Here is a 15,133-nt window from a genome sequence, read left to right as displayed (position 1 = left end):
CTGTTTCAGCATATGGATAGGAATACAGATCTGTCAAGTACTACCAGGCAAGCTTCTGCAATTAAAAAAATATAATTGAAAAACACACTTGGCAGTAAACCCAAGTGCTGTTAATGTGTCCCCAAATGTTCCAGCTGACCAGGAGAAAGCAGCTCCAACCAATCTCTTAAAGCTGTTCTTCATTCATTTTTCATACCAATATTTACATTTTGGTTAACTGGAAGCTAAAGTGGAAACTGAAACTTCATGTTTTAAAATAACTAAGAGCATACATCATTTTGGTTACATAAAACATTCCATTTCAACATAGGAAGAATCAAGAAAAATAAAACATTGCTACAGTAAATAAGACAGACTGCTCAAATCTTTTAAGTATACATATTTATTTGTAATTTTACAGTGGCTTTTGTACTGTTTTACGATTAGGTTTTTGGAGGGAAAAAAAAATCTTCAGAATGAGGCTTTAACTGGAACTTCAGAACTAGTTATTGACAGTTTTCCTTATGAAATTCTAGTTTGCTTAAAGAAAATCAATCCAAAAAAAACCCAAGGAAGCATGACTGCTGTCCATAAAAAAACCAAAAAACTTTCTAGTCATCCTGAAAACAAAGTCCAGCATCAGATAAAATAGCCACTGCATTGAAAGGAACATGTTCCTATTGCACAAGCATCAAGAATGGGATATGACAATCAAAGCCTAATTTCATAGGCAGAAGAGGCCACATGTATCTATATAATGACTTCAAAGCACATCTTTCTTCTGAAATTATATACCATACTATAACTAATATTAAGGCCATAAAATCAGAACACTGTAACAAGTGATAGGGCTTGATGCTACTTTTTGTGACATTTGGCAAACAGAAGGTGGGAAAGAGGGCCAGAACAAGACATACTAAGTATTCTGAAGGTAGTTAAAACTTGAAGGCATTTCAAAAGAAATTTGCAAAGAACTAATTTTTGGAGGGGGGTTATTCTGAATAATTTGATAAAACTGAATTTCATAATAAATCACTCAGTCTATTATACTCTTTAATAGCATGTGTTCTGGGGTACACTACAGAATATATTCTCTGAAATTAGTATTTGAATTTTTATGATAATAGTTAATTATTTCTATTTGATATTCCCTCTAAAATAGATGAAAATTTGTATAATCTTTATAAATTATCTCAGTGACCAGGTAAGGCTTCACTGTGCTGAGTTAACTGCACAAAGTTATCTGTGATTTGCTCTTAATTAGGTATCTTGATTACACTGAACTGCTAAAACCACCTGGGGAACCCGACATGTCATGTAATTTAAAGAAAGGGATAGTTATGTATTGCTATCTTTCCTAATTGTGTTCATTTTATTAGTGTATAAAACACCTGAAAGCAATAGCTCCAAAGAAGCAGTAACCACCATGGAAGTTTAAATGTTTTGCTTCAGGAAAATCTGGGAATCTGATGAAGCTGAAAATGCACATTAGTCATTTTATAAAGTTTGGCTTGCCACCGTATAAGAAAATATATGTATCAAAAACAGACAAATACACTGCTCACCATCTGTTACATTTTCTTTTTAAAAAATTAGCACCAATTTAAGCATCTCAATTCATAGAAAAGCTAGTGACACACTTGGTTTTTCAAAAAAGTTTTTCCCCATTAGAAGACAACACAATGGCATATGCTCAGTTAGCTGTTATCAGTAACAAACATGACTACTGTTGCAGGTAGTGAACATAAAATGTTGCTCTCACCCACACTTTCTCCTGTGCTTTTGTTATCCTAAGAAACTATGGAGCGATGAACTACAGACCCAGCCTGGGAAACAAATACACATGTACTTGCTTAAGCACACCCTAGAAAGTATTAGGGTTTGGGATTAGTATTTCAGAGCAGGGACGGTGTCTGCCTGTGGGATTCATAGAGCATCTACTGCAGTGGAGTCCCAAGAAGCAGGTGTTCTGGCCTTAGCACAGCACATACAACTACCTTATGATGTGTAGCCAGAAGGTAATAAAAAGTTTTTTCTTTTAGGAAAAAGAATCCTAGTGCTCCTAGCTAGCTGACCTTGCTATAGGAACAAACGTTGTTGTATCTTTATATAATAGATGGCTAGGTAGTCACATTGCTATTCAAGTCATCCTACAGGCATCTGAGTACAAGATATTTCTCAAAGGATCTCTTACTATGTGTTAAATTTCAGCCCATTAAAAAAACTAATATCAAATCTCTGAAAACAGGTTTATATTTAAAGGAACATGCTGATCAAATCTATTAGAATAGCAAAGACTGCAACCAAAATTTAAACATATTCAGCATTTTTTATGTCATTCCTTTTTACACCATATACTGGTTGTATTTAGAAGAATCCTAAAGTGCTTCAAACTCAACAATTAATAAAGTTGATTTCTTTTGTGCAAAACTGCAAGCACCTTTTCAAAAAATAAGCAGCAGCATCACAGAATAAAAACTTAGTTACATGTATTTTCTCTATTCTGTTTTGAATTCTTGGACCAAAATAATTTGCCATATTTTCAATAACAAATTACAGAAGAGTGCATTTTATTAGTTTAATTTTATACTGGACTTGTTATACATATACTGTTTGAAATAGCGGACCCAGGTAAATTTATATCCACAAAGCAACACTGTGGGATTGAAATCCAACAACTAAAATTTTAGCTACAAAAATAGTCATTTTATAGAACACAAACAGAAACGATGGTTATCTCTCCACTTTCCTCCAACACTGATATGAGAAAAGCTGGTTTACTTAAACATTAGTTTAGCTCCAGACATTTTTAGCATGCAGAGCGGGCAAAAAATAAAACTGATTTGATAAGTCGTGTAATAAGCTTTTAGAACATCACTATCACTCATGTAATAGACAATCTACAATAGATGTAAAATAATGAGCCAGAATACACTTTTTCTGTCATATTTCAACATGTTAAAAAATAATCAAAGACACTCTGGAAAAGCAAAGAAAATCACCAGATTCATCTATAGGAACTCAAGTCCAAATTCTGCATCTGGGTGCAGGTGTCCCTGGATCAAAACCAGTTTTGAGCAGGAATTACACAGTACACATCCCAGGAAAGAATTTGGTTCCCAGTATATGGTATCACTAAGTTTAGCATCAAGCCCTGATAGAATCCATATGACATATGTAGAATATACAGACAAAGGCTGTTCAGCATTTACCCCCCACCACACTTAAAGTGTCACAATTCAAATAAAACACTCTGCACAAACTGTATTGCTGCAAGACTGAACCCGTACTCCAAAACAGCATTATGTTCAGTAAAGATTTGTCTGCACTTCAACAACTGAACTTCCAGCACACACCAACCTAGCGAACTGCACTTCTGCCAAAAGGGTCATCCACTCAGCTCTTGGAGACTCGGTATGTCAGCTGTATCTTGAATGTCTAAATCCTACTTCATTCATAAAATTATAATTTTAAGCCAAATACAATCAGATCTAAAGAGGAAATTGATTTAGCATTCATTTAAAGTCCTTCCTTTAGGAAAGGAAAATTAAACATATGGAATCACTTTTTTTTTTTAATTCATTTTGAATAAACACATATGCTCTGTTAGGACTTAAAGACAAAGAATACCTCAAGTCCCCTCTGGTTCCTAACAGTTTTTAAAACTTACCAACTAACCAGTTAATTTCTAGTTAAAGTTGAGTTTATTTTTCATTATTTTGACATGGAAATGCAAACCCTTGCTGGAAACATTCCAAAATTTCAAAGGCTGTTTGCAAACACTAGTTTCCAGTCATTAGACTAGTTTACCTTGTATGATCCATGCAGACAAAGCCTTAATTTTGACATTCACTTCTTGTCTTTCAATAAAAAAACCAGACTCATCATATCACAGTATTTCCTCAAAGCACACTTACAGGCTGCTTGTCCAGATTTCAAAACGCCAAGCTTCTTTTTCTAAGGTTGTTGTTTTGAGGTTTTTTTGAGGAAAAATTATATGAGTACAGATGAAATGAACTGTTTGAAACCTACTCCATTTCTGCAATGCCATGCAGCTACTCAGTGTTCATATATTTAATACAATGTTTCTGGTAGATAATCTGATTGACAGTTATAGATCCCTCTTTTTTTTCAGGTGAGCAGTTAAGATTACAGCTTGTATCTATGTTGACCACCATTTATTTCTAGTCATATTTCATAAATTGTTTATGTATACTGCAGTAGTGTTAACACTATACAAAGTCTCTCAAAGAAAAGTAACATTCATGTTTACAAAACTGAGCAGGTTTCTTAATATATATATGTATATGTATACACACACATATTCTTAATCTTTAAATACATATAAATATTTATAAATGCCAAAGTGCAAAAAAATGGTCAATTGCATCACTTTACATACATGATTTTAGTATTAGGAATAACAGTGATTATATTGCACACCAAACTCTCTAAACTTTTAAACCCCTGTCAAGTTACATGTGCATTTTGTTTTCCATCAATGATGAGGTTCTTGTGGCATTGACGACCATTTCACAAACGTGGCACTGAACTTAATCTGCAGTCAGGAATACGACTATATGTATATAATCTGCATGCAGTGCATTTATAGTCTATATGTGCACACTGAAATAGCATGGGAACTTTAGCATGCATCTATTCTGCATGCGTTTTTGTGAACATAATCTGCATATGTGCCATCTTGAGATCAATGTTCATTCAGTTTATTAGCAATTTGGTTTTGAATGATACTGGAATCAAAATCCACAATATTCACAGACATTTCATGCATGCTCTGAAAGCAGCAACATTTCTGTAAAATTCTGAAGCTTCAATGTATGCCACAGCAAGACGACATTAAAAAAATAAGGTATGAGACAGCTTTTCCTGTAACAAGATTTACAAATAAACTCAGTTCACCTCAGGGTTTTGGTTTTGTGTTTTTTTCTGTTCCAAGAGTACATATTCAAGTTAATAGTGTGTACTAGGAGAAGGTCAGATATCAGTTCACATCATGGAGATAGGGCAGGTCTGTTAAAAAACATTAAACAATAATTTGAATCGTAGAATAATTTAGGTTGAAAAAGACCTGGAGGTCATCTGGTCCAACCCCCCGGTGTTCTGAGCAACCCAAGTCCAACAGGAACAACTCAACTAGCCAAACTCTTCAAATATCCAAAACATATGAAAAAAAAAATGTAACACCACATATTATTTTTTTAAAATCTTTTAAAGCAGAAACTGTTAAAATGAACATGGCACAGTGCAACTTCAGTTGAAAAAGATTTTTAAAAATCTTGAAAAATGAAATCCTGTAGGTTACTTCCATAGTGAATCACTAATGTTCATTTTGAATACGCGTCTAGTAATTTGAATTTACACAGATAACAAGGATTTAAAAAACGCAAAAGAACAGCAACCTGTACTGTTCTGCTACACGGTAAATAGATATTTTAAAATGTTTTTTCCAGTGACAAAAATGTACTAAAAATATTTCACATATACTGTCAGTATCCAAAGATAAATTAAGGTATCCATCAGTTTAAAACCAAACAACAAGAAAAAAACCAAGTCCCAATATTCTGTAATTCAATTAAACAGAATTTTAAAAATCTGTAATTCCAGATGACAATTCTGAACTTAACATCATATTGAGTACTTTGCTAATTTTTGAATTTTTTTAACCTTCTGGGCCAGTAAAAACTTGGTATTTTTGCTACAGCAAATTAAGCTATTAAAAAGGGGTACAATTTTAACATAAAAGCAATGTTTGCATCAAAAGAAATGTCAAATCATAACATCAGAAACAATGAACAATTTTCTTTTACAAAAAAAATATTTCAATAATGAAGTGGCTGGCTGGGCCAGTATATTTTAGAAGTTCTATTTCTCTATTCAAGTCAAAAGTATCTGGATCAACAGCTAAATATAGTGCCTTTAAGAAAAGTGGTGTTTTACCTCATCTTGTATATCTCTATTACTCTTACAGTTATATAGTTTCATCTCACACACATGCACACACAAGATCCTTTAGCAAAACTTCACACCTGTGCACTCCAAAGTCAATGTGCACAAATTCACAAGTGTGTAGTATAAAGTAATTTAAGCCCTACTCTACTGCAAGCACATTTTCTATTGTGCAATGTAACAGGCAATGTTTGTATTATCCTTATCCGATTCTGAAAACTGTATTGATAAGCCTGTATTGAAACAGTAAATAATCTCCTCTTCTGACACTATTTAGAAAAGAGGTATTCAATATGTTTTACTCCCCCAGTACAAATAGAGAGGTTTTCCTAAAGCAGGAATAGAGCTAAGCTCTGTTAACCAAATACTTAATTTACGACTCAAAACTACTGTATTTTTATTTCTCTAATTACTTGACAGATAGAGTGAACCCATTAAAAAAAATGGAAAACATTTATGCAGCTCTGAGGCTGCAAGTCTCTCCAATTCCTCTGTCCTTTTATCAGAGTTTGCAGTGAATGAAGACCATCACAGATATAATTTCCCTTTCTGTTTGTTTTCGTTAAAGGACCAGTATCACAAACTAGAAAATACAGAACATCTTAAAACTCTCTCCTCTTCTCAACAGGCACTGCTTCACAGATAATTAAATCTTAAGGAAGGATGAGTGACTTAAGTCACTGTAACTTCCATCCACATTTAAAAAACTGATGAAGTTAGACACATACTCGTAGCTGAAATACAAAGTAATGGCTATATTCTTTAAATTTCACGTTTATCTCTTCTACAAGAGGATAGACAGAATTGTTGGAAATTGACTATAGAAAGGGCTCAATAAAAAAAAGTGCTATGTGGAAGAATAACTGCCCTTTAAACATAGTACTGAGAGCGTTCAATGTATGAGTTCACACCTATATACAACACTCCAGTTGTTAAATAAAGCAAACTGCCAGTCACACGTTAAAACAAACTTCATAGAGACTATACATTCAAAAAACCTACTAATGAGCAATACTGTACTAAAATGTAAACAACCACTGTGTCACAGAAGCCTGCCAGTTGGGACTGAAGGTTCATGAACCCACTGAAGAGGAGTTATTTTATTGTGTAATAAAGTCTACTATAACTGCTCACCTGAAATAGGCTGAAACAAAGAAATGCCTATAATAGTGTCTAAATTTAAATTTTCTTGTTCTTTAGACATTGATTTGCTTTCATTCTACAACATTAAGCAGGCAATTTCATAACAACTGAGTAAAAAAAAAAACAGGCATTACTTTAGCAGAACATGCAGAACATGGAGTTTTTCTACTTGGTTCCATTAACTTACAAGCAATTCAGACCCAATGGAAGCAAGAGTTCTTTTCCAAACTCAAGTCTGCAATCCTGGCTGATCATCGACATCCTTCAAGGGGTCCTGTCAAGGCATCGAGGCTGCTGTCTGTATCTGAGGCCAATGTTTGCTCTGTTGACATGGATGAAATGTCATTGATAGATGATGACTGGGAAGGACTGGTGTTGCTATTCACTGCTGCATCTGTGCTAAGTAAACCAAACATAATAAAATCTGAGGCAAGACAATACTGCAGGTACAAATAACCACAATTCTAGGCTCTGAGCATCACTTTCCCCACAGAAATCCTTAGGAGATAAAGAAATTAATAAACATTAGAAAAGCAAGCAACATGTTCCCTAGCACTCAAATCACGAGGTGAACATTAAGAGATATTTTTTCCCCCTCTCTTGGGGGGGGGGGAAGGTAAAAAAGGCAATGTATAATGTGAATAGTGACATAGTGACTCGAGCGTAAAGAAGTCTAATAGATATAGTTAATAAAAGACAGCACAATATTCCAATTACTGGAGCAATAGAACAGCAGCAAACATCAAAGATTCAATCATGGCCATAAATACTTTGCATTATTAACTACTTTAAAGGAGCCCTAATGATGTTTAATCCTGCATGAAAGGGACTTATTCATACAGAGCCACAGAATAACCATTCGGCATAAAAGGAATCTATGCAACAGGTGACATAACATGATACTGATTATCACATCTGATGAGAGCGCCCTGTGGGGAGAAGGCAGCTCAGGGCGTTGGACACACAAGACTTCCGAAGTTCTCCTACAACTTAAATCATACCAATGAAAAACTACTGCACGTGGATCTCCAAAGGCAGATCAGAATCAAGGGTCTTGAACAACAAAACTTTTGCCTACCTGGATTATTAAGCAGGACTTCTTCATTCACTAGTGCAACAGATCAGCACCACGTATCACAGTTACAGGAGAACTACAGAAACAATGACTAACCTGAGGGCTGATCTTTTACCACACCATTCTTGCTCCTTTCTTCCCAATCCATTACTTCTTTGTATATTAATTCTTATAAGAGAAGGGTGGGAGGAATGAGAGAAGTGACAGAAAAAAAATTGTAAGATCACAGAGGATTTGTAAACAATTCACGTACGTATAAAGGTGCAATGAAATGGTTAAGGGTCAGGCTGGAAGTACAACTGTATAGGTATTTATTCCTTTCCCCCCTCTTTTTTAAAAAGTCTACAGCAATGATTACAGAATTCTACAGATTTTCTTTACGCATCACAGAAGGGCACTAAGCATGTACCAGAATCAACATATTTTATAAATAGAATAGCTGCCTATTTAAAAATAACAACGATTCCACTCCAAAGCTTTATGTATACCTATGATGCACTAATATTAACTGTAAAAAACAAAACCAACAGGTTTGGATTTTTTTTTAAAAAATGTATGAATAACCCCCGTGGAAATTTGACTTTCATAATGAAAACATACACAAACACCTTTATTCTTAAACAACAATCTCCATGGACACATTGAGGGAAGTCTGAAAATTTTGAAATAGGTTAAACAAAATATTAAAATATTGCATGAAAACCCTCATTTACTAATCAGGGACAACTCAGGATAGAGGCACCTGAACCACAACAGCAAAAAAAAAAGTCAAAGCAGTAACTTTAAAGGAGCATCCATTATTCTGGTAGGTCTATATTAAGATTATTACTGCTGCAGAGCACCAGGTACATTTTAAGTTACACCTTCAGTTAACTCACAGCACCTTGTGTGTGTACCCATGGTCTTAATGTAACTAAGAGTAATAATATTTAAATAGGTTAAGACCTCTTTAATTCTGAGTAGCAACATTTACTAATGGATTAAATTACATTTAACTGATTCATTTTAATTTTCTGCCTTGCATTAATCCAAAAAAATGTGTAGTGTACCTGTGCAGACATGCCCTAAAGAAAATATATATAAGCCAGAATCAGTATCTGAAATCTATAAAGCTATTTTACAAAACCAACCAGCTTTCAAAGTAGTCAAATATGTCTACCACCCTCGGTCCTGTGATGGTAGATGCTTAAAAACTAAACCGCCTCACCACTTCATGTTTTTGACTAAAACTATAAGGTGTAATTAATTTCAATAAACAAAAGAATAAATGATATTGTGTTAAGTCAACAGTTTAATCTATTTGGTCAATAAGCAAGCAATGAGAGAAAACACACCAAAAAAACTCTTCTGCTATTTGACATCTACTGACATCTAAACCAAATGAAATAGTAAATATTGTCAAGAGATATGGCTTAAATAATACACATTGAGAAGAGGAACATGTTTCTCTTTCAGAGAATTATCTATCAAGAAACCTATTTGAGGTTACAAACACTTAAGTCTAACAAAGTACTCAGAGGAAGGGAAGGAAAAAAGATAACTGTGGCATTTTGTTGAACAGACTTCAGAAAGTCACATGTATACATATGTACATATACACACATACATATATATTCACTCCAAATAGAACATTTTTCCACTATTGACTTCTTTTCATATTACCACAAGCAGTACTGTCTAACTGAAACGGCACGTTCCAGTCAGTTACACAATCCAGCACACGTGTACTGCAAGCCAGGCATTAATCATACAAGTTATTACAATAAAAGTCATTTGTCATGCTCACTTTTTACCTTTCCATTCTTCAATTGCATGTTCTCTTTCTTCCAACTGTGCATCATATATTTGAGGTGGAGGCTACAAAGAAAAGAAACTCTATAACGTGTCTACTACACCAGGTTAACACAATCAGTCATAACTGAAAAAAACCCTAAAAATGACAGCTTTTCTAGCATTTTGTTACTTTCATCCTTGGCAATCTATCTCCTAGACCTCAAAGGCACATTTCTCAACTCCAGAATTTGCCTTTAAATCCTGCTTCCCACTGAAAGGCTGTTTAAAAGCATCGACTAAAATTAAACTCACTGTAAGGCTTTATGGGGCCTTAGAGAAAGTCCCCTTTGCAAAAAGCCCGAGATTACCACCACATAGGCAACTCTTTCTGTAAAGTAAAAGAAACTGTCAACAACTACTTTCAAAATTACATCATCTGCACTCCAGCAGCTGTTCTTCGGGTGATTCTGCCCCTAATGTTGATCTGAAGGCTTTGTGTGTGACTTTTGCTAGCCAAAGAATGAATTCAAAGCATGCTCTTGACTAAAACTAAAGGTATTCTTTAAAGCTATTGAACTGGCACCTTAAAATTTATTTTAAATGCAAAAACTTACAGCTTCTGCTTCAGCTGGATCATACCAGACAGTAATATAAGGATGACGTAAGGCTTCATCGACAGAAATTCTCTTGTCTGGATCTACTACAAGCATTTTTGATAATAAGTCTCTAGCTTGGCTGGCTAGAAAGTAAAAATGAAAAGAACATACATGTAAAAACTGTAGAGTTTAACATCTGACACAGAAAATGAATACTGGGAACATAGGACAGACACTGTAACAGATCTCACTGTGAAAACAGGCCCACAAATCCAAGCTTTCCTATACAGCTACATTTTTTATTTTTTTTTTTAAATGAGGTCCCACACCTTTAGTTAAATGTTATTTTGCTATTATCCAAAATAAACCCTGTGGCTGACACCAACCAACCTCAATTTTGAGCCGTTCTGCTGTTAAATGAGTCACAATTTATTTGGCACTCACTACTGAACACAAAACACTAAACATTTTTAATAAGCTTTTAAAAATACATCTTGGTACAGCAATGATCTAATTTGTGTACTATCAAATTAGTTCTTCTTGTAAAGGTGTTACTGCACAATAACTAGCTACCCATTGTTGCAGTGGTACATCACTGACATCACTTTTTTGTCTGACCAATCATTGTAATAATAAAAAAGGCTATAACAAGTTATTTTATGTAAAAAAAATATTATTTGATAATCTAAAAAATATCATAAGGTTGGTTTTTTTTTTCATTTTGTCACTGATTATCTAAAGTCAAAGTACAGCCAAAATGAGTTATATGCACACATCAACTATAAAAAGACAATTACAAATAACCTCCATTACAAGTATTACTTTCAGAGAACATTTAAGCAACAGACATTATTCAATAGACTAGAACTAACAGAATTAAATAGAATACTGGGGGCAGAGATATAGCTCTGTATTTAATGACTACTACTAAGACTCCAGGACATGTCATAAATGAAACAGAAAGTATGCAGCTTCTAAAGTTGACACCTATAGCAATAACTAAAAATATAAAATGTTTAAGTGTACTACAGACATTTTAAATTAACGTCTTTTAAAAAGAGAAAAGAGAAAAAACTCGCCTTACTTTTTAACTTGTCACGATCAGACTCGGATGGAAATATCCAGTCTGGGAAGAGCTCTTCAAATTTAATACCAGGATATTTTGGCCTGTTTTCCACATAATTCCTCACTGTAGGCTGTAGTTTCTTCATGAAATCTGCTGATGGTGTTCCTAATTGTTCAATAACTTTATTCCACTGATCAATATCTGCAGCATATCTTTAGGAAAATCAGCTGAAGAATTTGAAGTCTGCACTATTCAAAAACATCACTTACAGAAATCTGAAAAGTTAATGAAAACTTGAACAAAGGACACAAATATGAACTTCATTCTAGCATCAACAGTACTATTTTGAGCTGCCATGCAAAAAGCTAGATTGACATAAAAATAAGATTCAGATTTTATAATCTTAAGGACAGGCTAGAAGTGCTGCACAATGCATGATACTTAAATATCTTTTGCTAATTATTATCTATTGGCTAGCATTGAAAGCAATACCTTTTTTGAAGTCCAAAATAAGTTATTTGGCAATTGTATCCATAGCAAAACAACTACAAGGACAGAAAAGAAATGCTGCTGTTTAATCTTCTGAAGTCCAACATAATACCATCAACACTGACGATTACTGGAAGTAGGGAAACATGCATGAAAAAACCCTAAAGCACAAATACATCCCATTCAAAGTAAGGAATTTTGTGCCTGTCTCCTAAAGAAATTAGGCTCTGGGTTGTAGCGTTGGGGTGGTTGGGGATGGGGGGGGGGGGGGGGGGGGGCAGGTTTTGTTGCTGTTGTCTGTTTTATTTTTTGAATTTTCAGATTCAGAAAAGGTTCAAAGGAGCTCTGAATAGTGATTCCAGATTTCTGTCGGGTTTACTCAAAAAAGGCTACTCTGTTCTTAAATTCAGAATTTAAATATTTTATGGGAATTGCATTTACAAGCCACAAGTTGAAGTTGTGCCTCAGGTTTCTTCTGGACTGTCCCTTCTCCCTCTTTCAAGTGAAGGCACTTCCCCTAGACACAGTGACACTTCTTACAGAGACACCAGAGTCCACTCTGAACGAGCCTAGTCAGGATAACAAAGCTCATTTATCACACTGCATTAGTATTCCCGATATTTAAATTTATTCAGTTTAACACTTCACAGATTTTTCTGATAAAAAGAATGTGCAATTCTCGCAGAGTCTAATCACTGACCTTGCAAACATCCATAGCTAAATTCATAATCTACTGCTTCAACCTATGCATTCTCATAGACACATTTTGTAACAAAACAAGTTTGCTGCACTTTGAATTAAAATGTATTTAAAAAACTGAGGTGCTTTTATTTCAGTTAATATGCCAAGAATACAACTAGATATATATGTATAGTAATTGCTTTATGCTAAGATTTTATTTAGACTTCTGATACAAAGATTGAAAATGTTATTTGTTTACTAAATACATTCCAATGGAAAAACCATATTAAAATCAGAAGAAGTCAATATTGTTAACTCTCATGCTAAAACAAAACACATAACAAAGAAAATTTTAACATACGTCAGGAAATTTTGTTTTTAGCTGGAAAAGTGATTTCTGTGAGATCTCCACCAATCTAGATTCAAGACGATGCTTTTTCTTTGAGTAACAGCAGCCTGGTTAGTCAGCTAATCAGAGTCCAGTCTATGGTGGTCTCAGAGCACCGGGGGCAGAAAAACTTAATGACCTATGTCACTTTGGTAATAAAAACTGGGGAAAAAAACCCAATGACGAAGTTGGATTGCTTCAAAGTGCTTTACAGATACTGAAAAAAAAATTCAATATAGGATTGACTTGAAATAAGCTAAGCCTCTTGTCAGAAACCCAAATGGTAGAAAACCCTAATTTCAATGCAAAGCACAGACAGCATGCTATGTGAATAACCCTCCAATCTGCAGACAAAACTACCCTGTTCTAGTGACCTCAGGGTCAAAAGTAACCAGAATTTTAACCCATACCAAATATATCTGCCTACTTTTGGGGCCTCTGGAAGAAAAGCTGAAAACAGAGTTCTTACTACAACCACAATAAAGCATGATTTTTCCCAAGAAAGCCCCCTGATGCTTTCTGCATCAGTCTGTTTCCTTCATTACCTGGGCAGAAAGAGCATTGAAAACACATCGGTGCCACTAAGCTTTCCATTAGTTCATCTTGGGTAGCTACATTGCCTGATTTTTCTATGTTTTGCATTTCCAGTTCAGCAGCACCAGCCAGGAGCAGGTTCAGGGCACCCATCACCCTGGCAATGTGAAGCACCTCATTCCACCCAGAGCAACTATCCCGGCAACCCCCACTGACCCTACAGGAAAATACAAACTACTGAGCCTAAGAGTAGGTTTTCCTGAAGATAAGTCAAAGGCAACAGGCTGAACTTGGTTCCCTGCTCTAAATCCCCAAATATCAAGACATTTTAAAATTTAACCTAAAAAACAAAACAAACAGAAAAACCTCAAACACAACTGAAAAAATAGGTAACTTCACAGCCACATGTGCCAGCATCACCCATAAACCACACTGCCAAAACAACCCTGCAGCTGAAGATAAAACAAAGTGACAACCCGACCGAAGCAGTTACCACTTGGGACAAGTTTCAACAACAGTAATCAGTATTTTACATTCAAGAGAAGCGAAAGTCTAACAAGAAATAAAAAACCCTGTAAGCACACTTATGCACTTCAATAAGATACCATGGGAGGAGCCTCCTTGAAACAGACTGGTGGAGCTTCAGTGACCTCCAGAGAACCACAAGTGATAGCTTGCATATTCAGCAAGTATGGACAAAATTTCCTTCATTTATTCATGAAATGAATCAAAATAGCCCATGCTAGCATGCAGGTGAAACACATAACATACATGAAGAATTGTGTTAGGTTGGTCTGAAGGCTTCAAAAGGTAAAACAATAAGTATAGAAAGGAAGAAAGGTGGAAAACAAAAAGACTTATTTAACAATTAATCTTTTATACTACCAAATAATGCGTGATCAACTGCTGAAGATTAGTGTCATGAAATTTAACATTAAAATTGAAAGTTCTCCTCTATAAGATACATAAGTATCTGTGAACATGTACTTGATATTTTTAGTGGTGGACTCAACTTTTCCTTGCTGACAAGCAAAAATATTATACTTTCTTCAAAACCTGGGACCACAAGTAGCTATAGCTTCTGATAACCTACAGCCATAACTGGCAATTCTGGTTTAATTACATCATCTGGACAGATTCTATTTATCTACCTATCAATTTTGAATGTCTGGTCCTACAACACTAGCTACTACTTTGTAAGGTATTATTTATAAAGGATGAAATTGTAATTGGAACTTGATAATGAGTCGAATGTTTTAAATTTTGTTTCTAGGGAAATATTCTGAAATACATCAAATTCTTCAGAGAACATTTCCTTTATGACTATTTCTGTTCACTTAATACAGTGTAAAGATTTGTTTGTGATCCAGTGATGTGTTATTGAGATTTCCAATTTCTAAGGCATGAAAACATATGAAGGTTTTGTTTGTTTTTAATACAGT

The 15,133-nt window shown here is 34.7% G+C and overlaps 1 protein-coding gene across 6 annotated transcripts in view; it reads right to left on the bottom strand.

The window, feature by feature from the left end:
* Positions 1 to 379: 379 nt before the first annotated feature.
* The window catches only part of MAPK9 (mitogen-activated protein kinase 9), a 30,802-nt gene continuing 16,048 nt past the window's right edge, over positions 380 to 15,133 (bottom strand). For 2 of the 6 annotated variants that reach the window (XM_074916552.1, XM_074916551.1), the window contains exons 8-12: positions 11,618 to 11,800; positions 10,552 to 10,676; positions 9,958 to 10,021; positions 8,257 to 8,332; positions 380 to 7,488 (exon numbers count right to left, since the gene is read on the bottom strand). In XM_074916552.1, coding sequence (XP_074772653.1) covers positions 7,341 to 7,488; positions 8,257 to 8,332; positions 9,958 to 10,021; positions 10,552 to 10,676; positions 11,618 to 11,800 — 596 coding nt within the window. In that variant the 3' untranslated portion in view covers positions 380 to 7,340. Of the gene's footprint in view, positions 7,489 to 8,255; positions 8,333 to 9,957; positions 10,022 to 10,551; positions 10,677 to 11,617; positions 11,801 to 15,133 lie in introns of those variants that run through there. The other 4 variants (XM_074916550.1, XM_074916549.1, XM_074916553.1 and 1 more) reach the window with 3 other exon arrangements.

This window comes from Athene noctua, chromosome 12 (assembly GCF_965140245.1).
Source record: "Athene noctua chromosome 12, bAthNoc1.hap1.1, whole genome shotgun sequence".
Taxonomy (NCBI): domain Eukaryota; kingdom Metazoa; phylum Chordata; class Aves; order Strigiformes; family Strigidae; genus Athene; species Athene noctua.
Note: the sequence above shows the minus strand (reverse complement) of the source record. Positions and strands in the feature narration are given on the sequence as shown.